Source organism: Scyliorhinus canicula, chromosome 3 (assembly GCF_902713615.1).
Source record: "Scyliorhinus canicula chromosome 3, sScyCan1.1, whole genome shotgun sequence".
NCBI classification, from domain to species: Eukaryota; Metazoa; Chordata; class Chondrichthyes; order Carcharhiniformes; family Scyliorhinidae; genus Scyliorhinus; species Scyliorhinus canicula.
Genome location: NC_052148.1, coordinates 228,704,584 through 228,730,577, shown reverse-complemented (window position 1 = coordinate 228,730,577; position 25,994 = coordinate 228,704,584). Strand labels below are relative to the sequence as shown.

Sequence of the window (25,994 nt, the reverse complement as noted above, 5' to 3'; positions counted from 1 at the left end):
CTTCAACATCATTTCAGTTTGTTATTGCATTGCACAATGCACATGCATTGCTTTTCTTCTATATAAATGACCTGAACCTAAAGGTGTACAGTTTAGTGAGCAGGATTGTAGCAAAATTCAGGACATTGATCAGTAAAAGGGACAGCCTCAACAGAATTTGGTAAATGAAGTACTTGGGAGGCTTTATTAATGTTATTTTGATGGAAGGGGTAGATGCAATGCAAGGGCAGAGGGATCTGGAGGTGCATAAATCCACAAGTGAGTGAAATTTGATAAGGCAGGTAGTGTATGGAATAGTAGCATTTGATACAAAACAGGTCAAACTAAACCGTTCCAAGCTCTAGTTAGGGCTCTGCTGAAGTATAGTGTATAAATCTGAACAATACACTTTAGAAAGGATGGCAAGGTCCTGAAGAGGTTGCAGAAGAGTTTTACAACGACGATAGCAGGGATGAGGGACTTCTGTTATGTGGAGTAAATGGAGAAGCTGGGATTGTTCTCTGTGGAGCAGAGAAAGTTTAAAGGGAAACTTTGTACTGGTACTGAAAATAGATTTGTAACTGCAGGTCATAGATTTAAAATAATTATCATCTCCAGGCTCTGCCAAATCTTCCTTAGAGACACTGCCTGAACGTTTTATTTGAACATGAGCTTCCAAACCCCTGTAGTCCCTCGATCTCACAATTCCCCTGAAAAATCACTTCCCCAATAGTATTAAAAACACAACCTGCTGGAGGGAGATGAACTCCAGGGAACACTGCTCTAGCTGGCTCGTGCTTTTTCTCTGTCTGGTTGTCACCCTTTCCTCCTGTGCACTCTAGTGTGACTAACTCACTATGTGCTACCCATGAATATCTCATCCTTGCAAATGCTCCAGAGTGAACTCCCAGTTGTAACTCCAGCTCTGAAACACTAAGCTATAGCTGGAAACACTTCCTGCAGTCACCACCCCAGATGCTGACTGTCCCTAACTTCCTTCATTGCACAAGAGGAGTATTCCACATGGTCCAGCCGACTGCCATGGCTTACCTGAAGGAGAAAGTAAAAGGGAATAATTTAAGGGTATGTTTGACCAAGGCTGCTGCTCCACCGAAAAGTTATTGTCACTGCACTTGTGACACAGGGTAATGCTCTGGGAACAGAGGTTCAAATCCAATCACAGCAGCTGGTGATATTGAATTCAATAAACAACTGGAACTAACACTAATGTTGATGCTTAACTGGGAACTCCTTCTTATCTGGTCTGACCTACATGTGACTTCAGATCCACAGCAGTGTGGCAGTCACTATAATATCTGGTGGGGAACTCCTATGTCCAGGAGCACCAGACATTGCTAAAAATGTCAATCTGGTGACACTACAAAACAGGACCCATTGCACGCTGAACATAGGCAGCAAGTAACAGCCAACCAATGGATCAGATCTAAGCTCTGCTGTCCTGCCCCATCCAGTTGTGAATAGTGATGTGACAAACCACTCACTGCAGGAGGCGGCTCCACAGGTTGCTCACTGCCACTTTGGGTGACTCCAAGTCCCACCACCCCTGCAAAATCTGTCTCTGGGCTATCAGGGAGGCAAAGGCCAAAACATCAGTGTCTCACCCTCTGGGTCTGCTGACACTGCAAATATCACCACCTACGGACCTGGAACCACCTCCATACCTCGGTCATCACAGATTTCCCCCTCAGTCTTCGACACGCCCAGAACATGTGGATTGGATTCACCCCCCCCCCCCCCCCCCCCCAAACCCATGAGAGCCCTAGGCACCACCTTAAACAGATTGCGGCTCAGCCTCACGATTATAACGTTATCACTCTCCACCCATATCTTGGAACCCCACCTCCCTTCCCAGCTCTTCCTCCCATTTACACTTTGTCCCCCAAAGCTTCTTTCCACTACATCAATTCCTTATACATATCCACCACCGTTCCCTCCCCTATTTCATCCATTGACTGCATTGTCCTGCAGCCCCAGGGGCCAGTAGCCCAGGAAAGAACGGCACCTCTTTCCTCACTAGGCCCTGAACCTATAGGTACGTAAAACCATTCCCCCTGAGCAACTCCTTACTCTAGCCCTGCAAATATGCCCCAATAAAGAAGACCCCAAAGTGGGAAATCCCCGCCTACCGCCACCCCCTAAACCTCACATCCAACCATGCTGGGGCAAACTTATGGTTACTGTGGATCAGTGCCCACATCGAGGCCCCCAATGCTGCCTCCACTGCTCACACATCCTTGGGGCCAACAACACCACTGGGCTTGCAGAGTACCTGGCCAGTGAGAACGATAAAGACACCAACAACAAAACCCTCAGACTTGTTCACTAACAATGCTGCCTCCACCCACCCCCAAACTGACCCCTCCCAATGGCCCATTTCCTCACCAATGCAATGTTTGCTGCCCAGTAATTTATCATATTGGGAAACGCAAGCACACCCCCTCCAAAAAGGCCCAGTGCCCCCGCAGGGTCTTCCCTGCCCACACAAATCCAAAAAAATACAACAGGTCATCCGCGTACAGAGACCCTATGCTCGGCCACCCCTGCTCAATTCCCCCTCCAATCCTTTGACACCCTAAGTGCCATTGCCAATGAATCTATCGCCAAGGCTAAAAGCAATGGGGAGAGTGGACACCCCTGCCTCGTAAGCCGCTGTAGCCCTAAGTACCCCGAACCAACTCTGTTCTTCCGCACACTTGCAGCCGGACCCAATCTACACACCTCTGCCCGAACCACCTGAACACTTCCAGAAAATATGCCCACTTCACCCGATCAAAAACCTTCTCAACATCCATCGCTACCACTAAGTAGCCTCCGCACATTTGCCGACAACTGCCTTCCCTTCACAAACACTGATCCTCGCCTATCACCCCCAGCACACAGTCCTCAAGCACCTTCGCCAATAGCTTGGAATCTACATTCAATAATGATATCGGGCTGTACAACCCACACTGCTCTGGTTATTATACTATAAAATCAGGGAGACTGCATTGCCCCCAATTGTGGCCCACAGACACGGAATCAGCTCGGAACTATGGCCATATTAAAATCCTCCCCCCCACTCAAATAATCAACCGATGCGCGTCCAAGTCTGGAATCTTCCCCAACACTCGCCTCATAAAATCTGTCATTCCAATTCAGGGCACAAATGTTTACCAAAACCACTGGAATCACCTCAAACTTCTCACTAACCATCATGCCACAATGCTCCCCATCCTCTTATTGACCAACATTGCCACCCCCATCATCTTCATATTCAGCCCCGAATGAAACACCTGCCCCAACAATCCCTTTCTCAGCCTCGTCTGATTCCCCCAATTTCAGGTGCGTCTCCTGCAAGTATTGCCATGTCCACCTTCAGACTCCTCAAATGCGTGAACACACGTGACCATTTGACTGACCATGTTCCACATGAGCAGCCTGGTATGCCAATCAGCCATACCCCTTTTTGAGCCAGTCCCTGGCACATGCCCCATCTGGCTCGCCCTCTGAGGTCCACTACCTCAGTCCCTTCCCAACAGTGCCACACCAACCCCACCCTTGTCAACAACACTCCACTCCTGCCCTCAAACAAAACAACCCATTTTCCCCCCTGCCCTTCCTCTTGGCAACCCCCCACTTCATCCTATTAACTAGCCCGCCCCAGCCATCTTTTGCTGTGACGCACCACGAAAACTCTCCTGCTCCAAATGCTCTCTTTCTCGTGGTACTCCTCGTCTGATCCATGCACCAGCCACACCAGATGAGTATCACCTTCCCTGGGCACTCCTGCACCTTTTGCCCTCAAATACTACCCCCTTTGGGCAGGAAAAGACTGAAAAAAATCCACCAAATGTGTGAGCACTTACTCCATGGCCTCCACCGAAACTCGCTTGTGCTCCAAAACTTGCCATGCACTAAGCTGTTCCAGTACAGCTACATCATTAGCAACGTGATAAATTGCCCAGGTGTGTCCTGTACACACAGTAAATCAGATCCAACCCAGTAAATTACCACCCCATCAGTCTGCTCTTGGTCACCATGTGGGATTCCTCAGATACTGAAGCAACCTATGTCCAAATGCAACAAGACTTGGACAATATTCAGCCTTCGGCTGACAACAAGAGAATCTAAATATTGTCCCATGGCAATCAATGGTATTACCATCGCTGAATCCCCACTATCAACATCCGGCGGGTTACCATTGACCAGAATATTAACTAGACTAGACTAGCCAGATAAACACTCTGGCTATAAAAGCAGGACTGAGGCTAAGAATACTACAGCAAGTAACTCACCTCCCGACTCTTCAAAACCTGACCACTTAACTTGTAAGGTACAAGTCAGAAGTGTAATGAAATACTCTCCCACTTGCCTGGATGTGTGCAGCTCCAACAACACTGAAGCTCAACACCATCCAGGACAAAGCAGCCTGCTTGATTGCAACCCTATCCACAAAAGTTCACTCTCTCCATCAATGCACAGTAGCAGCAGTGTGCAATCAGCAAGATGCACTGCAAGAACTCAGTAAAGGTCCTTAGACAGCACTTGCCAAACCCATGACCGCTCCCATCTAGAAGGACAAGGGGAGTAGATACATGGGAACACTACCACTTAAAATTACCCTCCAAGTCACGAACCATCTGACTTGGAAATATAATTGCCATTCCTTCATGGTTGCTGGGTCAAGATCCTGGAACTGTGGATGTACCTATACCACAGGGATTGTGGCGGTTTAAGAAGTGGTTCAACGCCACCTTCTCACACTCAGTTAGGAGATGGGCAATAAATGCTGGCCTAGCCAACGACGTCCAGTACTAGTTGAGCAGAAATATCCTCCAATTAAATATCTGGCGCTCTTCAGTACCTCCTCTAAGCTCCGTTCCCAAGCTATCAACTCCATCTCTCTCCCTGACCAGGCGGAAACTAAACCAGATTGTTCACAACCATCGTATCATATTTAACCCCGGGCTGAGTTTCCTACCACATGTCTGCAGCATTACCAAAACCTTCTATTTTGACTTCCACATTATCTGGCTTTGCCCTTGCCTTACCTCTCTGCTGCTGAAACCTCATCTAACCTCTCGACTTGACTTCCAACTCGATTCCTGTCTAGTCTCCCACATTCTATCGTTCACAAGCTTGAGGTAATCCAAAGTTTTGCTGTCTACGGCCTTACTCACATTATGTTCCACTCACCTATTACCCTATGGGCAGAACGGTAGCACAGTTGCTTCAGACTTTACAGTGCAGAAGGAGGCCATTCGGCCCATCGGGTCTGCACCGGCCCTTGGAAAGAGCACCCCACCCAAGCCCACACCTCCATCGTAACCCAGTAACCCCACCCAATCTTTTTGGGACACTAAGGGCAATTTAGCTTTGCCAATTCACCTAGCCTGCACATCGTTGGACTGTGGGAGGAAACCTGAGCCCACGCAGACAAGGGAAGAACGTGCAAACTCCGCACAGACCCTGGAGCTGTGAAGCAACTGTGTTAACCACTGTGTTCCCGTGTCACCAAGTTAACCCGCTAATCCTTTTGGATTTCCCTCCCAGTCCTGCCTCTGTGGTCTCCTAGGATTTCACCCACCATGTCCTTCTATGACTCAATTTTTCCCTTATGCCTTGAAAGTGCCCCATGGTGCATTACTATGTAAAAGAAAAGTGCTTCAGAGCTGTTCAGCCGTTTTCAAAATTCTGTACAGGATTTTATTCAAGAGGATAAACTAATTTAACAGGTTTAATTAAACAAGTTCAACTAAATTAACAAAATTGAAAGGAGGAATAAAAAGATAAAACATTTTTTATAGCTCATGCAGGCAACATCTGCAGGAGCGGGAGAAAATCTTCGAAGCTGAACTATTAATTAGGAACATAGATGACCGACTAAAAACAGTAACAGATATAATGAATTAAAAATTTACATATCCCTGAGAAGTTGCCAATTAGTCAACCAGATATCAATAAATGGTTAGCAAAGCGATTTTAAGCAATTTATCCAAAATGTTGTGTTCAAAATAGAGTGGCCTTTTTAAATAAATTTATAGATACATGTCAAGAATATTTATCCAAACCTACTTCCTGACACCTGCAATGGTGTAATTTATTCTCCATGTCTCCTTCTAGGGTAGCGTATTTAACATGCAACACAATAAAAGTAATGCATTCTTATATAACTTCAACAGAATCCCTATTAAATTATTTGACAGTCACTATCACTGCTGGACCCCCTTTTTCTTCTGTTTTTTCTTGTTTTATTTTTTGGTACTGTATCACTTGTTGATATCTGCTGTGCTTCTTCTGAATTTATCTTCCTGAAGGATGAAATAAAAACGGATTAACTTCAAAAACAGTAACTGATTCAAATGTGTTTTACGAGTTCATAAAGTATTTTTGAAATTTACAGAAATAGGCCTTTCAGTTCAACAGGTCTATGTTGATGTTTAGACTACACGAGTTTTCTACCACCTTACTTCATCCCAGTTAAACATCTTATATTCTTTTCTCCTTCATGTACTTATCAAGTTCCCCATTAAATGCATCAATTACTGCACTGAGCTGATGACAGACCTCAGGACACACGTCTTCATCTCGTAACATCAAAGGAGGCATGGCCTCACTATTGACCGCATGATCCAGACCATTTATTGAGCTATCTGTCCCCATGCCATTTAGCTGTGACTTGCATAGCAATTCCTAGATTTTTGATGCAGCACCCAGCTCCTGCTAAACAGTTAGTAAGGCTTTTTCCTTGATCCTCTGTCCCTGTTATTGCTCTTGCCATGGACAATTGTAACAAGATATTTCCCCTCCCATTTCAACTTCCTCAAAGTTATCCTTATCCTGCCACAGGTAACAACAAACTGCAATGAGAGGATGCCATTGCCACTATAAATATCAAATCCCCTATCCACTACAACCTATTCCTAGTTTGCTCCCTCTTGAACTGTCCCTTGATCCATGGTTAGCATCATACCTACAATCTTTATCCTTGCCCCACAGGTAACAATTACACTGTACCCTTTGGATAGGTCCAGAATCTACAGCATCTCCTTTGCTGCCTTTCTTGGGATCTCCCTATTCTGCGAACTGACAGACACACACACCCTTGCCTCAGACTTGACGGTGGATTAAACTGATCAGGAAATCTTCCCCCTCCTGTGTGTCAAAATAATTTTAACTCAGCCACTGAAGTGGAGTGTCTTAGAACACAGCACAGAACAGGCCCTTCGGCCCTCGATGTTGTGCCGAGCCATGATCACCCTACTCAAACCCACGTATCTACCACATACCTGTAACCCAACAACCCCCCCCCCCAACCTTACTTTTTTTAGGACACTAAAGCAGAAATATGTATATTAGAATTTACAGTGCAGAAGGAGGCCATTCAGTCCATCGAGTCTGCACAGGGCCTCGGAAAGAGCACCCTACTTCAGCCACTCCCCCACCCCGTCCCTGTAACCCAGCAACCCCACCTAACTTTTTTTTTGGACACAAAGGGCAGTTTAGCATAGCCAATCCACCTAACCTGCACATCTTTAGACAGAGAAAACCGGAGCACCCAGAGGAAACCCACGCAGACATGGGGAGAACGTGCAGACTCTGCACAGACAGTGACCCAAGCCAGGAATTGAACCTGGGACCCTGGAGCTGTGAAGAAACAGTGCTAACCACTGTGCTACAGTGCCGCCCTGGTGTGGTGATCTGGACAACACCATCTCCAAAGCCCCACTTTCAGCAGTTCTGAAACACTGCCATGTGCAACCAATTGAAATCTTTATTGTAAGCAGTTATTTATTTCTAGAACTAACAATCTCTTGAGGTCTAGATTATATATACCATATGGATTTAATTTGACTACTTTGTAATTAATTATTCTGATTATCTATTCATTCATTATTTAACTACTTCCATTTCATTATGATTGAATAAACATAACTGATTCAGGCACATAATGTGCAAATCACATACATTTGATTGAACTCCTGATCAGGCATAACACAAGATCAATCTTTATAGTATACATCATATGTTTCACAGTGCTTCAATGGTCTTTCACACAACAGCTCCTTGTAAAAATTAACATTTGTACAAAAGATTCAGTTGAAGCCCACTTAATTCATGATCCTGTTGAACAATTAATTATCAGAAATATAACTACGCTGTATAAACGCTGATCCAAACACGATTTGTAATGTTTCTCTCCAGAGAGAGTGGTGGTTATGGATTTATATGTGAATTGAGCTGAGCAACGTTGGTACCCGGGAATGGAGCTCTTCTGCCTTTTTGCAATAAAATGAAATCACCAAGCATGAGGCACAGTCCACCAGTATAGATTAAAACACAAAAAACAATCCTGCGAAGAAAATCCAGGAGTAAAGTTAATGGATTTTTCTTTATTGCGGGATTTGGGCATCAGTGGCAAGGCCATCATTTGTTGCCCATCCCTATTTTCCCTTGAATGAAGTGGCTTGCTTGGCCATTTGAGAAAGCAGTTAATAATGGACTATACTGTTGTGGATTTGGAGCCACGTATACGTCAGACCAGGTAAGGATGGCAGATTTATTTCCATAAAGGACATTAGTGGACAATAATTGATGGCAATATCATGATCATCATTACTGAGAAAAACTTTACATTCCAGATTTATTAAATACATTTAAAATTCCACTAGCTGCCACTGCATCACTTATTGGGGTGTGCCTCAGTTGCCTTCAAGTCAGTTATGTTCTTGATGCACCGTGATTTAAAAAGAGTAGATGTTTAAATTGTGCGTTTAAAATGTTGTTATAAAGGGAAACCCTATTTATCTTGTCTAATGGAGAGGACATTGGAAAACCTCCTTGATGTAATCACAGGCAGACATCAATACACATAATGACCAGGATTTTCAATTCTAGGCCAGGATTCTGGCCGCTAAATCAGTTCCATGTCCCGAGATGGGGAATTCCAGATAGGCTAAGTCAATTGATGGCAGAGATTTGGCTCACCGGTTCAAGAGCTGGATGGCCAATGGGAGGCTAACCAGAACTAATATATCAGCAGTCCCATCAATAGAGGTGGGAGCTGTCAATTTGTGATGGAGAAAGAGAAGGAGCATCAATTTTGAGGAGCCTTCTGAAGAGGTGGCCAATTTTTAAAAAACATTGAAAACAGCGACAACTGCCTTGCTGTGATCATGGACAGACAATTCCTTGAGGGCCAGCCAGTGGCTGCACTTGTAGCCTGAGAGCCATTGATTGAGGAGGGTCCCTTATATGATCCTCCACTTCCACCCTGAGCCCACCATGTTGGCCTGGGGGTGGGCCATCTGCATTGTCAACTAAAAGTCCCAGTTGCTGGGGATTTGGGACCTATGGAAGCCCTGCAGTGATCAATAATCAGCTGCCAGTCGGGCTTAAATTTTAAATAAAAGTATCAGGTGATTTAACTCAACACATTCTAACCCACCTTCCTTTTTTTTTGCATTGCTCCTGGTTCCAGTATTATCTTTTCCTCCTCTTCGCTGTCTGACAATTGGACAATTTCAGCTATGCAGAAAGAAACACATGAACAGTCAGTACGTCTCAAATGCTAAACTGAACACAAGACAGTAAAGATGCAGCATATTTACCATCTGTATGTGTGCTTGCTTTTTCATTATCATTACCCAAACTTTGGGCACCTGGTTCAGGAACAATATCCTCTTCATCTTCTTCCTCCTCTTCCTCAAGATCATTGATCATCCATTCATTTTGAATCCCTTCCCCAATTTGACCTGTTCCAGGAGCACGCACAATTGGTTTTGGGACACTTTTTCCAGTTAAGAAAAATATTACTGAAGCACTATAAAAAGTGCCACAATTTCTCAAAATATATTAATTGCTGCCATTGATAGGAACGTTCCTATTAAGGTTCGTGTTCACTAAAGTTATTATACAATATTGTACAGTTTGCCACTTTGGTCTTGGTTTGCCTGTATATAGCTTTGTACTTATATTAAAAACAACACTTTTTGCCCTCATTTCAACATTACTTCCATTGCTGTCTACATCAAGCCTCTCCCCATGCAACCCTTCTTCACTTGTGGTATGTATCGATTATATAATATGTCTTTGTACAGAAAAATATACTAATATTTCTAAATATGATCATGCTTTTCTGTCTACTTATACTGCTCAATCAAGCTTCCCAACTCACCTTTCCACTGTTCAATCAAGCTTCCCAATTCACCTTTCCACTGTTCAACCAAGCTTTTCAACTCACCTTTCCAAATTGTTTTGTCCAAAATTGAGTGTTTCCACTGTAGTTAATCTTTCCATCACAAACCAAATCTTAAATTCTACCAATTATAGTCACTGATAAAAAGGTGTTTTGTTTCTCACCTACTTTACAATTTTTTTGTTATTGTGGAATATCAGGTACAATAGGTCCCTAGTTCACACAAGTCCTTTTACCAACTGCCCATGTAACAGCCTAGGGTCAGAATTTTACACATAGCCTGCTCCGCCATTCAATGAGATCATGGCTGATCTTTTGTGGACTCAACTCCACTTTCCGGCCCGAACAGCATAACTCTTAATCGCTTTATTCTTCAAAAAACTATCTATCTTTATCTTAAAAACATTTAATCAAGGAGCCTCAACTGCTTCACTGGGCAAGGAATTCCATAGATTCACAACCCTTTGGGTGAAGAAGTTCCTCCTAAACTCAGTCCTAAATCTACTTCCCCTTATTTTGAGGCTATGCCCCCTAGTTCTGCTTTCACCCGCCAGTGGAAACAACCTGCCCGCATCTATCCTCTCTATTCCCTTCATAATTTTATATGTTTCTATAAGATCCCCCCTCATCCTTCTAAATTCCAATGAGTACAGTCCCAGTCTACTCAACCTCTCCTCGTAATCCAACCCCTTCAGCTCTGGGATTAACCAGTGAATCTCCTCTGCACACCCTCCAGCGCCTGTACGTCCTTTCTCAGGTAAGGAGACCAAAACTGAACTCAATACTCCAGGTGTGGCCTCACTAATACCTTATACAATTGCAGCATAACCTCCCTAGTCTTAAACTCCATCCCTCTAGCAATGAAGGACAAAATTCCATTTGCCTTCTTAAACTTTTTGCGACTCATGCACGAGGACACCCAGGTCTCTCTGCACAGCAGCATGTTTTAATATTTTATCATTTAAATAATATTCCCTTTAGCTGTTATTCCTACCAAAATGGATAACCTCACATTTGTCAACATTGTATTCCATCTGCCAAACCCTACCCCATTCACTTAACCTATCCAAATCCCTCTGCAGACTTCCAGTATCCTCTGCACTTTTTGCTTTACCACTCATCTTAGTGTCGTCTGCAAACTTGGACACATTGCACTTGGTCCCCAACTCCAAATCATCTATGTAAATTGTGAACAATTGTGGGCCCAACACTGATCCCTGAGGGACACCACTAGCTACTGATTGCCAACCAGAGAAACACCCATTAATCCCCACTCTTTGCTTTCTATTAATTAACCAATTCTCTATCCATGCTACTACTTTACCCATAATGCCATGCATCTTTATCTTATGCAGCAACCTTTTGTGTGGCACCTTGACACTTCTGTCTAGCACTTTGAGATGCATTGAGATTGTGAAAAGATGCTATATAAATGCAAGTCTGTCTTTACTTTTTTCTATCACTCAAATAAACATTGTGGACTTTGCAACTTTATGCATCACATCAGCCTCATTTTGCTTTATTTCACCTCACCCTTCGTTCCTTCAATAATAAATGCTGGTTAGCCATAGAATATTGTCAGAAGGGACATAACATTTTTAGCGGTGGCTCAATTCACCTCTAAGTGGGGCTGTGGGTTCAAGTCCCATTCTGGAGGCTTGAGCATACAAACCGAGGCTGACACTCAAATGTGGTACTGAGGGAGTGCTGCACTGTGAGATTCTGCCTTTCAGTTGAGCTGTCAAAATGAGAGATGTTATTTAAAAAAAATTAGAGTTACCAATTATTTCTTCCAATTAAGGAGCCAATGTGTGGCCAATCCACCTAACCTACACATCTTTGGGTTGTGGGGGTGAAACTCACGCAGACATGGGGAGAATGTGCAAACTCCACACAGACAATGACCCAGGGCCGGGATCGAACCCTGGTCCTCAGCGTCGTACGTAGCAGTGCTAACCACTGTGCCACCCCAAAATGAGGGATGTTAAAGAACCCACTGGACCATTGAAAAAGAGCAAAAGAATATTGTTGAAAAAAAAAAGAGACATGCTGTCTAAACTTTTCAGCTTGCACTCATCAAGACAGATCACAAGATTACCAACAGTAAAGGGAACACAATTTATATTGCATGAGAAGAGTGTGGATTGGTTGGCAACAGAGTTATCCTGATGTCCTGGCTAATATTTATCCTTTAAATCAATACCATTTAAATAAACAGGTTTTCTTATCATTATTAAATTGTTTGGGGGACTATGCTGCATGCAAATTGGCTGTCATGTTTCCTACATCACAACAGTTAGTACACTTCTGTCTCGCACTTTGCGATGCACTGAGATTGTAAAAAGATGCTATATAAATGCAAGTCTGTCTTTACTTTTTTCTATCACTCAAATAAACATTGTGGACTTTGCAACTTTTTTTTGCTGCTCCAGCACATTGTATGCAATATATGAAATGAAATGAAAATCGCTTATTGTCACAAGTAGGCTTCAATGAAGTTACTGTGAAAAGCCCCTAGTCGCCACATTCCTGCGCCTGTTCGGGGAGGCTGGTACAGGAATTGAACCGTGTTGGCCTGCCTTGGTCTGCTTTCAAAGCCAGCGATTTAGCCCTGTGCCATGTTTAGTGCATGCAAACATACTAATAATAATCTTTATTGTCACAAGTAGGCTTACAAATAACACTGTAATGAAGTTACAGTGAAAAGCCCTTAGTCACCACATTCCGGCACCTGTTCAGGTATACAGAGGGAGAATTCAGAATGCCCAATTCACCTAACAACATGTCTTTCAGGACTTATGGGAGGAAACCGGAGCACCCAGAGCAAATCCATGCAGACACAGGGAGAACGTGCAGACTCCTCAGAGACAGTGACCCAAGTCAGCAATCGAACCTGGGACCTATGTGAAGCAACAGTGCTAACCACTGTCCTACCTTGCCACCCATTATCTATTAGGAATCAAATTAAAAGTTTGAACAAGGAATTGATCAACAGTTCTACCAGGACAGCAAGAAATTATGAACTTAAACCATTAAAAGTTTGAAATAGAAATAGAAAGCTAGTTTTGAAGCAGGTATAAAATGCTTGACTAAGCAAATTAATAATCAGCTTTATGTTAGCATCAGCAACTAGACCAATGAGCAAAAGATACGGTAGTGTGGATGGTTCAGCCTTTGATACAATTTCTTCAGCTTGTTCTTCAACACCATCTGTATCCACTGGAGTTTCATCGAGTTTAAAGGTAGTGATCCGTTTGTTTGGTATGGATTCTGCAAAACCAAACTTCCCACCTTCCTTCCTGTCCAAAGTAACATTTACAAATAATGCATTATGCTTTTGCATACAATCTTAGCAGTTGGGTTTACAATTATTATTCATTTGTCAAATTATTTACTTGAACTATGATCTTCTTAATCATTTGATATCACCGTCTACAGGAACGGAGAAATGACAGTTGAGATTCCTGCAAGGTTCCATCAGCCTCCAGCTGACACTCTGAAACCCATCAGAAACAGTGGAGAACCTGGATTCTCACCATTCCATGGTTACCTTATAAACAGTCCACCTTGGCATGGGGACCTCCTATGCAGGAGCATAATGCAATACTGGGAGGTTGGTATACATGTCAGGATTTAAAAAAAGGAAATTACAAGGATCAATGTGTAAGAATTTGCAACTGTTAAGCCACATGTGTAAAGTATTTAAACTAATGATGCACCTCAGGATACCCAAACAGAAATGTACCTTTTCTCCTTGTATAGTGCCCTGTCTTGATTTAATTGATAAAGTACCAAAATAAGTAACAGCACTCAGGCACTGAATCCATACAGAGGTGTATGGAACTAAGAAGTAGGAAGGATCGCAAACAGCTGAAGAAGTGGACAAGCAAGGGCAAGGGGGAGGCTGCGAGTGAAACCAATATGGCCGATGTCAAGACCCGGGCGCCGCCAGATCAGCCGACAATGGAGCACCTGTTGCAGGTTATGCAGGAGAGCTTCCCAGCACTGAAACGTGATCATTTGGAACTGCTCCAGAAATTGTTTGACTGAATGGAGAAAAGGCTGGATGCCCAGGCTGAGAAGATCCAGGAGGTGGAGGAGCAGGCGGACTTTCAAACGGTGGCGGACGTGGAGATTCGAAGGTTGAGAGACCAACAAAAAATGCTCCTGGAAAAGCTGGAGGACCTGGAGAACAGGTCTCGCCGGCAGAATTTAAGAATCGTTGGTCTCCCGGAGGGGGCCGAGGGGCTGGATGCTGCCGCGTATGTGGCAGATATGTTCCAGAAGCTGCTGGGGAACGAGGTGTTCCCTTGCCCACTGGAGGTGGACAGGGCACATAGAGCGCAGGTGAGGCAGCCGCGGCGAGGGGGTCCCTCACGAGTGATGGTGGTCCGGTTCCACAGGTTTCTGGATAAGGTGCGGGTTCTTCAATGGGCCAAGAGCACACGGAGCTGCAATTGGGACAAAGCACCCTGCGCCTTTACCAAGACCTGAGCGCAGAGGTGGCCAGGAGGAGGGCAGGCTACAAGCAAGTTAAAGAGATTTTATATAAGGTGAAATTTGGGCTGTTCTATACAGCACGACTGTGGGTTACGCACGAGGGCCAGCACCATTATTTCAAGGAACCCGAGGAGGCGATGGACTTTGCAAAGTGGCAAGGGCTGGTCCCGAGCTGAGGACTCTTGGACTCGTGTTGGAACTTTTAATTCTTTCTCTCTTGTTTCCGAGAGATGCCTGCATGTTTTCCATCCTTTTGCATCTTGGTTTTTATGTCTTTTTTGCCTTTTTCGCTTTTGTGTTGGGGTTTTGTTAGAAAAAGAGAATAGTTAGAATGCTTCGGATATGGGGGGTGTTTTTCGGGGAATTTTTGCGATCTCTTTCTGCGTTCAGATAGGAATGGTTGACAGTGCCTGCTATTTCGTTTTGTATGACTTAAATTGCACTATTGTTGGGGCTGTCTCTGTCCTGTTTAGAGTATTTGTTCAAGCAGGGCTGATTTGGAGAAGTGGTGTGGATGGGCCGGGGGGAGGGGAGCCAGGGAACAATAGGTGAGAGACTCGCAGGCGCTGGAGTTGGGAGCCACCAGGCTAGCTGGGTGGGCTACTCAACGGAAGCCAGGTTGGGGGAGGGTGCTCATTTACCTAGTTTATGGCAGGGGTTAGGTTATAGGGTGGCGTTGCTGGGGGGGGGAGGTCTGCTGACAATGATGGAAATTGGGCATGGTAACAGTGAGGAGGTCAGGGGTGGAGGCAGCCATGAGGCCGGCCAGAGGAAGCACGACGCAAGGCTTGGGGTCTGGCCAAAGGAGATGGCTGATGGCAAAGGGGGTCGGGACGGGACGAGATGCCCCCCGACCAGGCTGATCACCTGGAATGTTAGAGGGCTAAACGGGCCAGTCGAGAGGGCGCGTGTGTTCGTGCATTTGTGGGGTTTGAAGGACAATGTAGTCATGTTACAGGAGACTCATCTGAAAGTGGCTGATCAGGTCAGATTAAGGTAAGGCTGGATTAGTCAAGTCTTCCATTCGTGGCTCGACACTAAGACCAGGGGGTTGCGATTTTGATCAACAAGCGGGTCCAATTTGAGGTGGAGGGCACAGTTGCGGGCGGGGGTGGTAGATTTGTTATGGTTAGGGGTAAGCTCGAGGGGGTGAGAGTAGTCCTGGTCAACGTATATGCCCCTAATTGGGATGACGTAGATTTTACTAAGAGGTTGCTGGGGAAGTTTCCTGGCTTGGACTCACGCAAACTGATCATGGGTGGGGACTTGAACACAGTTCTTGATCCTAGCCTGGACCGGTCATGTTCAAAAACAGGTAGGGTGCCAGCAATGGCAAAGGAACTGAGAGGGTTCATGAAACAAATGGAGGGAGCTGACCCATGGAGATTTAGTCGGCCGTCGGTGAAGGAGTTTTCGTTCTAGTCTCACATCCACAAGGTGTATTCCCAAATCGATTTCTTTATCATGAGCAGGGACTTGCTGACAGGGATGACGGGTGCAGAATATTCGGCAATTACCATCTCAGACCATGCTTCACTGGGTTGATCTGCAGATTTGCAAAGATTGCTTTCAGCGCCCACGATGGAGGCTGGAAGTCGGACTGCTGGCGGACGAGGCAGTGTGCGAGAGGCTGAGGAAATGCATGCAGAATTACCTGCAGGTAAATGATACTGGAGAAGTCTCAGCAGCAGTGCTCTGGGAGGCACTGAAGGCAGTGGTGAGAGGGGAGCGGATTTCAATCCGAGCCCATCGGGACAGGACAGGGCAGAAACGGATCGACTGGTTAAGGAAATTTTACGGACGGACAGGAGCTATGTGGAGTCCCCGAGGCCAGAGTTACTTAGGAAATGACAGAGGCTGCAGACCGAGTTTGGGGTGTTGTCTACAGGGAAGGCCGTAGAGCAGCTTAGAAGGGCAAAGGGCGCAATATACGAGCATGAGGAGAAGGCCAGCAGAATGCTTGCACAACAACCAAGAAAGAGAGAAGCGGCTAGGGAAATTGGAAAGGTAATTGATGGGGAGGGAAACCTGGTAGGGGACCCGGTAGGACTGAACAAGGTGTTTAGGGACTTCCACAGCAAGCTGTACAACTCAGAACCCCCCACTGAACCGGAGGGGATGAGCTGCTTTTTGGACGGACTGACCTTCCCAAGAGTAGGTAGGGGGTTGGTAGACGGGCTGGGGGCCCCGATCAGGACCGAAGAAGTACTGGGGGGCCTGAAGGTCATGCAGTCAGGTAAAGCCCTGGGGCCGGACGGATACCCGATGGTGTTTTATAAAAAGTTCTCCGAGATAGTGGGGCCGGTGCTGGTCAGGGTGTTCAACGAGGCAAGAGACAGAGAGGTCCTTCCCCCAGCGATGTCACAGGCCACTATTTCGCTTATTCTGAAACGGGATAAAGACCCGGAGGCCTGTGGGTCTTATATGCCGATCTCTTTGATTAACACAGATGCTAAGTTACTGGCCAAGATCTTGGCATCTAGAATTGAGGACTGTGTACCGGGCGTGATTGCGGAGGACCAAACCGGGTTAGTAAAGGGCAGGCAACTGGTGGCCAATCTAAGGAGGCTGCTCAATGTGATCATGATGCCCCCGGAGAGCAGGGAGACAGAGGTAGTGGTAGCAATGGATGCCGAAAAGGTTTTCGACCAGGTTGAGTGGGATTATTTATGGGAGGTGCTGGGACGTTTTGGGTTCGGATGTGTAGCCACTGTAGCCACCTAAAATGGACACTGAACTAAACAAGATGGAGAATTGCTAAGACTGCAGGGAAAAGCAGTTTAGCCAAGGCAGCAGTCTGCAAAGACTCATTAGCATTTTGCAAGCAGCAAAACTAGTTTCTGGCCAGGTGGAAGATCTCAAACCAAAGGTGATAATAGCAAAACGCTTTACATACTAATGAGGCAGTCCAGATCTAGGCACACACAATGGCAACATTTGGGTTTGAATAAGATACTTTAAGTGGATGTCCAGACAGAGCGGCACCAGAAGTATCCACTATAGAAACTGCCCCCGCCATCAAGAAAGACCCTCACATTGGAGGAATTCAAAAGATATCGATTGGGAGTGATCCAATCGATACCTGAAGGTAAAGCCCGCCCAGAAAAGGCACGGACATTGGGGACCCCTATAAAAGATAGACCCCCACCCATGGTCCTGTCTGTTGTTTCGTGCTCCGGCTTTGACCAAGAACTCCAACCTGTATCCTGACTCCAGCCGTTGAGCACCAGCCGCTGAACCGTAAGTGCCAATACGACGCTCGCTACGCGAACCAGGCCCACTAGACCCCCAGCGACCAGCACGCTCTCTGAAGGTTGCAGACCAAGATCGGAACGAAGGCCTCGCTCCCTGACCTTGCCTGTTCCTGTTTAGTTAAGTATTCTGATCGCTTAGTTTAGTCATAGCTTAGTCCCTTAGCGTGTGCATGCGTATTTATTATAATTGTATAATAAATATTGATCGTTTGGAATTTACTAATCGGTGTATCGTTTTATTACTTTGAACGTGACCTTGGAATATTTGTGAGGTGTCTATACGGCATCTGGCGACTCCTGAGCTGAAAATACATACATAGAGCCTAGTAGTGTTAAGCACACGGCCTTTAAACGGAGGCGTGTTAATACACTCCAATAAACGCGTATTCCACCCATAGTAAAACGTGCAACAGGTGGGATTCATCGACTGGGTTAAGCTGCTATATCAGGCCCCAGAGGCTAGTGTGAGGAAGAACAGGACGACATCTGACTACTTCAGACTGCACCGCGGGACTAAACAGGGATGCCCACTCTCCCCACTGATGTTTGCACTGGCTATAGAGCCACTGGCAATTGCTCTGAGAGCTTCAAGGGACTGGAAAGGGTCCCAGGGTGGGGAGTGGAACATAAAGTCTCGTTATACGCGGATGACCTGCTGTTATACGTGTCAGACCCAATGGCGAGGATGGACGGAATCATGGAAACCCTGAGGGAATTTGGTCGGTTCTCAGGATATAAAGTGAACATGGCAAAGAGCAAGTTATGGGTAGTGCAGGCGAGGGGTCAGGAGAGTAGGCTGAAAGGTCTGCCATTCAGGCTGGGAGGGGAAAGCTTCAGATATTTAGGGATACAAGTAGCGCGGGACTGGGGTAAATTGCATAAGCTAAACTTGTCCCGGCTGGTGGAGCAACTGAGGGACGAGTTCCGGAGATGGGATGCGCTCCCGCTGTCATTAGCAGGGAGGGTGCAGACTGTTAAGATGCCGATTCTCCCGAGATTCTTGTTCATATTTCAGTGCCTCTCCATTTTCATTCCACGGTCCTTTAAGAGGCTAGATAAAATTATCCTGGGATTTATTTGGGTGGGAAAGTCCCCACGGGTGAGGAAGGTGATGCTCGAAAGGAACAGAGGGGAAGGGGGGCTGGCGTTGCCGAACTTTAGCAACTACTACTGGGCAGCTAACATAGCCATGGTAAGGAAATGGATGGTGGGTACGGGGTCAGTTTGGGAGCGGATGGAGGCTGCTTCGTGCAGGGACACCAGTTTGGCAGACTTGGTTACGGCGCCTCTGCCGCTCCCGCCGGCCAGGTACTCCACCAGCCCTATAGTGGTGGCGGCTCTACGGATCTGGGGCCAGTGGAGGAGGCATATAGGGGAAGTCAGAGCATCGGTTTGATCCCCAATCTGCGGCAACCACTGATTTGCCCCGGGGAATATGGACGGTGGGTTCCAACTATGGTGGAGGGCGGGGATTGTGAGGATGGGCGATCTGTTCCTGGAAGGAGCTTCCCGAGCATGAGGGAGTTGGAGGAGAAGTTCGGGCTGGCGAGAGGGAATGAGTTCAAGTACTTGCAGGTGCGCAGTATGCAGATTCCGTACGCAGACTAGTACCATCCTTCCCATGCCTCCCTCCAAGGGGGATCCAGGGCAGGGTAATTTCCAGAGGAGAGATGGGAGAGGGGAGAGTCTCCGACATCTATAAAGAACTAATGGGAGTAGAGGAGACACGGACCGAAGAACTGAAGCTTAAGTGGGAGGAGGAGCTCGGGGGGGGGGGGGGGGGGGGGGGGGGAGAAGAGAGAGAGATCGGCATATGGGCAGACGCTTTGAGTAGAGTAACATGTCCGCAACATGCGCCAGGCTAAGTCTGATCCAGTTCAAGGTCGTACATCGGGCCCACATGGCGGTGGCCCGAATGAGCAAATTCTTTGGGCTGGAGGACAAATGTGCTAGATGTACCGGAGGACCAGCAAATCATGTACACGTGTTCTGGGCGTGTCCTAAACTCAGTGGGTACCGGCAGGGGTTCGCGGACGTCATGTCCTGGGTATTGAAGACGAGGGTAACAATGAGTCCTGAGGTGGTAATTTTTGGGGTTTCGGAGGCCCCGGGAGTCCAGGAGGAGAAAGAGGCTGACATCTTGGCCTTTGCTTCCCTGGTAGCCCGGCGACGAATACTGTTAGCATAGAGGGACTCAAAGCCCCCGAAGTCTGAAGTATGGATTTCGGACATGGCGAGCTTTCTCGGGCTGGAGAAAATTAAGTTCGCCCTGAGAGAATCGCTGTCAGGGTTCGCTCGGAGGTGGCAGCCATTTGTTGACTTTTTTGCGGAGAATTAATCGTCAGCAGGGTGGGGGGGTTGGTGTTAGGGTAGCGTAGAGTAGGGGGTTCTTTAGACAAGTTCTTGCGAGAGGAGAGCCGATGCTTGCATTATGTCTTGTTTGCTTTTTGTACACTACGGTATAATGTTGCTGTTTTATATGCCAAAAATACCTCAATAAAATTGTTTATTAAAAAAAGATAAAGTACCAAAATTCTTGAAGAAATCAGGGGAGTCCGCTACCTATATCATGCTTTGTCCCCATGAAGATTAATTTGTGAAACCCTCCCTAATTTTACTGGCCTTGCTGAACAGCGTAGATTCCTGGCAGAACGTTGGACACCTGCCAAGATAACAGTGAATTTAACCCAAAGCCATCAATGGGCAGCATGGTAGCACAGTGGTTAGCACAGTTGCTTCACAGCTCCATGGTCCCAGGTTCGATTCCCGGCTTGGATCACTGTCTGTGCGGAGTCTGCACGTTCTCCCAGTGTCTGCGTGGGTTTCCTCCGGGTGCCCCGGTTTCTTCCCACAGTCCAAAGATGTGCAGGTTAGGTGGATTGGCCGTGCTAAATTGCCCCTAGTGTCCAAGAAAGGGTAGGTGGGGTTCTGGGGATAGGGTGAAGGTGTGGGGATAGGGTGGAGGGTAAGGTGGGCTTGGGTAAGGTGGGCTTGGGTAAGGTGCTCTTTCCAAGGGCCGGTGAAGACTCGATGGACCAAATAGCCTCCTTCTGCACTGTAAATTCTATGATAATTCTATGAAAATAAAGACTGCCCTAGGAAAGATAATTTGTGACCCATGCGAGAAGTGCAAAATTCTCCTCTTATACAAAAAAAAATCTTCCTGATATCAGAAATCATAATCAGTTCACCAGTGGATTGTTGCAGATATTGTGAAAGCTTCTTATCCTTTATCAACTTGTTATGTGAGCCAAGAGTGAAGAGTGTCGTCAAACTGCAACCCGATCCTTCTCTGTGCCAAAAAAATAGTGAAGCTTTAAAATTCCTAGCCAGAATTACTCTACAGTAAATGAGCTGGTCATGAGCTTCAAGCTTCTCACTTCAATAGATTATAACAGAATTGAGTAAAAATGGGTTTCCTGTGAGTAGTGACTGAAAGGATTATTTTATTCTTTCATGGGGTAATGCCGTCACTGTTAACGCCAGCATCTGTTGCCCAACCTTAACTTTCCTTCAGAAGGTGGTGGTGACACTTAGGTAGTCAATCAGACCACCACAATCTGAAGCATACCAATATCAGTGCTTGTCCGTCATCACAAGATATTGGTTTGCTGGCAGTATCATAATTGTACATGGAGGGACAACAAATGGGCATCACCATCTTTTAAATTCACCCAAGTCTTAAAAATGTACAACACCAAAGACATTGGAATGTGTAATTTTTCTTTAGACTGTTAGAAATTAGCTCAGAATCTGACAAATTATGACAAATAAGATGTGTATTATCCATCAAAATACTTTTTGATGGATGAATTAATCACTGACAGTATATTTCAGCAAATATACTGTCAGAAAAAAATAAATTATACCTGGCAAATCATGTATTTACAATTTTAAAAATACCACTAACATTTAAATGCCAACTTTTTATCTGCAGGCAACGGAATACCAAAAAGTTTTGAAAAGTTACCCATGTCTAATCTTTTGTTGAAGAGCCCTAACTAAGCAAAATCAAGACATATTTGTTGAAGAGCCCTAACTAAGCAAAATCAAGACATATTTTGACACTACCCATCCTCCATCCCAAAGGGTGACTCAGATGGAGGTAGGTTACCAAGGATGCATATTGTACTTTCTGCTTCTCCCAAAAGAATATCGCCAAAATTGCTGTTTTTTTAGATGGAAGACTAGACAGCAAATGTCAAGGACTCAAATATTAAGAGCAGAAGGTGAGTCTTACCCTTTCGTCACCAAAAACCAAACATGCACTGGTCAGCAGAAGACACTGGATAATGATCAAGAACCAAAGCCACATTTTCCTCTCTCCAGACCAAGCACATTGAAGCTGAATCTGACGTATTTAAATCCTGGTTGAGTGATAACTCAGTATAGACCAGGCATTAAATCTATCTGTTTAATATAATTGGAGAAGTTCCAACCTAAAAAATAATTTCTTTTCAAAACACTGCATTCTTTACAAAAAAAGATTAAGTATTTAAAATAAACTTGCCTGACTTTTTTATCATTTTCAAGAGCTTTTTGCATTAGTTCTGTGATCTCTGCCACCTTCACACCAGCTATTTTGGTACAGCGGAGCACCTAAAATGAAAGGATAAGATTATTGTTCTTCCCTTTTCCCACTTTCTTTCTTCTTATCAGATGTTAATTTATATTGGAGTCCACTGGTACCAGCAACCCTCAAATTATTAGGTCATTGTTTTGTGCGATGTCCTAAATAGTGAGCATCACTAGTCTACTCAACATAAAGGCATCAGAACTGAGGTTGATCTTGTCCTCGTGCCATTATAGATGGTCAATTTATATAGATATAGGTAGAAGGTGCCCAAGCAGATGCCACCACAACAATAGTCTGTATTTCTGTAGTGCCTTTAAAATAGAAAAAATGTTTCAAAGTGTTTCACAGGAGTGTTATCAGAAGGAAATATTAATACCAAGCTTTTAATCACCCATCTGTCCCAAGGAGAATTGCAAAGCGAGAGAGTAGAGAAGTGAAGAGATTTGGGGAAGGAATTCCATGGTTTAGGGCCTAGACAACTGAAAGCACAGCCACCTGTGGTGGAGCAGTTAAAATGGGAGAGACTAGAATTGGAGGAGTGTTGAGATCTTGGGAGGTTGTAGGGTTTGTGGTGGTTCTTGAGATGGAGAGCAGGTATAGCCTTGGAGGAATTTAAAAATAAGAGTTTTAAAATTGAAGTATTAGCTCGAGGCAGGTAGCAGACAATGCCAATGCCTGTAGCATCACCCTCAGGACAAGGGCTCAGTGCTACAACTATTGGACTATTGAGGACAAAATTCTGTCCTCCAGCTCTACTTCTCCGTATTAGACCTGACCACATTACCTTGCTTCACATTGCCCACCTCTCCCCCTTAGCATTACAAACACCGCCCCCTCTGCCACCAGGTGCTTCCCCATGAATCACAAAGGGGACTGTACCACCTACTCCACACCCAACTGTTGTTGGTGCCTTCACATCAGGCACCAACAGTCTACTCTACCTGGCAGTTACTGCTAAGCATTTCACTCTTCTGCTGCTTTTCAATTACTGTATATACCTAGGTAATAAATGATCTAATGTAAAAGTGAGTCAGTGTGCACCAACCCTGGGTGAGCCACAAGCATCAATAGTTGAAAGAAAGCTCCTCAAAACCATTACCCGTGTAAAAGTCAACCCCTTAACTTTTGCCTAAAAATGGGCATCAGAAAATGTGATTTTTACAGGAGTATATGTGGCGTCCCCTCAATGGGAAACCCCATTGGCTGGCTACGGGAATGGGGAATCCTGCCCCGTATGTTTTAGATTATCTATGAAAAAAGACAAGGAGCAATCCAGAATAAAAACAGATCTGGTCCAAATAAACTGGATTCAGATTGACAGGCAACACTGTAGTTGAACAATAAGAAGCCACTGAAAAGTCAGACATGATCTTCCCTTCGCAAATCTATGCTGATTATTTTTTATTAATCCATGATATTCTAAATGATGATTAATACAGTCCCTCAGAAATTTTCCAATAATTTGTCCACCACCAAGGTTAGGCTGATGAAGTACTCGGTTAATCCCTTTGAAAACAACATTAATAGTCTTCCAGTTCTCTGGTAGCACCCCTATATCCCGAGAGGATTGGAAAAGTATGATATCTGCTTCAGTTTTTAAGGGCTGGTCATATAGAGATTCATGAGCCAGGTGTAAAGAGCCTAACTCCTAAGCAGTTTGCTCCTGACTTTCTGAGTTGGGTCAAAGAGTGGGAGGTTGATGGTGACTGACAGTATGTAGGCAATCACTCACCAGCTGTATAACTGTATCTTTCCTGTTCATGAGGGCTGCTGACCTATTGGGAAATACTCTTACCACTACATGGGTGCAGCCTGAATTCGTAGGAAGCCTTCTTTGGCCACATAGTCTACACCCCTTTCCTGCTGACATTTATGGGGAATGTTTTAAAAGCATGGACCTTGGCAAAGAGAACATCAGAATACTTATTGATGGAGGTATAGATTGTAGGCTGAATAATGTCGCTTTTTGCAGCCAATAAAGCTCTTCCTACACATCCAGCTTCCCCACTCCAGGATGAATCCTACTTTCAGCCCTAATCTGCTTGACGATTTGAATGGCAAAAAAGTTGAAAAATCATTGCATTCAAATGGAGAATTCTAGACAGATGCCAACTTGAGTGCTTGAAGGAGCTTGCTCCTTTGAATGCTGCTTTTGAATGCCAGGCCATGCCCGTATTGTCCTGTAACGGTGGACAGATTTAGGCCTACATGATACTTGTGCTTCTGTGAATGAAAATGGTGTTGGTATCCTGATGACATTAATGCATCAAGGAACACGGATCATTTTTAATTAAAATTAATAGAAAATTAAATGATTCCATCATGTATAATTAACATTTTGCACAAAACAATAAGGCAATCAGACATTAATCATTCTGTTGGAGAAGACAGGATGAAGTAATTCAGCCTTTAAGAATAGCCTGGAAAACAACTCTCTTTGTTTATGCTCTATAACCTCCAAATAGAAATGTTTTCTTGTCTAATTCTGGAAAAGCAATGCGATTCATCAGTATTATGATGCCCATTATATGCAAAAAGAAATTAAATGGCACCTATGTCAGATGACAGGAGAGCACTGGGGGAAAAAAAAGATAGAATTTTAATCAAATAATTGTAGGCAAAAGAATGCAAAGATGACTCTATAAATGTTTTGGGGAAAAAAAAGTATGGAAAAAAGTAAAGACGTTAAAAAAGCAATAATGGGACAGCACAGACTCTATGCAACATGGGCAATTGTACCCAAAACAATCGGAAACAAATTTTCGCATAATAGTTAGGAGTACATTGCAACTTTACAAGCCAATTGTGGGGTATTGCAAAACAATGAAGATTAAAATTACCAAATTCTCACAAAGAGGCACTTGGATTAACTTTTGTCATTGCACAGATTTGGTACCTTTCAAATCATTCTAAAGCATTGGAATACCAGCAAGATTATTTAGTTTAACACCATTTTGTGCTATGTAAACAAAGGTTTAGGAGTAGAGAGAAATGTTGGGGAGAAAAGAAGGGAATAGAAACATCATACACCTTAAACTGGATCAGATGCAGAGTAGATAGAACATTAATTTGCAACTGTTCAGCAATGAAATCAATTTCAAGTTTGTTTTAATAAAGAGGTTGCACCTATAGAGTGCCTTCTAATCCTCTGGATACCCGGAAATATTTAATAATAGTTTGAACAGTTTTACATAGTCAGTTGTGCAAATATAACAGACAATTTGTGCAAGGTTCCACAAGTAAATAACCATCTGATCTATTTCTAGTGATGTTAGCTCAGGGAAGAATGCTGGCCAGTACACCAGAACAATTCCCTGCTCTCAAGTAGTGCCATAGGATCTTTTGCATCCATCCAAACAGGCAAGTGGATGATCAATTTAATGCTTCTTCCAAAAGAAGTATGCAGTATCCTCATAATAATTGAAAAATAAAAACAAGGTGCTAGAAACGTACAGCACTTTAATCAACATCTGAAAGAGAACACTAA

General features: G+C 44.7%; 1 protein-coding gene across 1 annotated transcript in view; it reads right to left on the bottom strand.

Annotated features, from left to right (window-relative positions):
* Positions 1-6,228: 6,228 nt before the first annotated feature.
* exosc9 (exosome component 9) overlaps positions 6,229-25,994 on the bottom strand; it is a 77,414-nt gene continuing 57,648 nt past the window's right edge. Inside the window, exons 8-12 of the mRNA XM_038792364.1 lie at positions 22,442-22,530; positions 13,330-13,476; positions 9,591-9,769; positions 9,428-9,507; positions 6,229-6,290 (exon numbers count right to left, since the gene is read on the bottom strand). Of these exons, the coding sequence (XP_038648292.1) occupies positions 6,249-6,290; positions 9,428-9,507; positions 9,591-9,769; positions 13,330-13,476; positions 22,442-22,530 (537 nt within the window). The 3' untranslated portion in view covers positions 6,229-6,248. The remainder of the gene's footprint in view (positions 6,291-9,427; positions 9,508-9,590; positions 9,770-13,329; positions 13,477-22,441; positions 22,531-25,994) is intronic.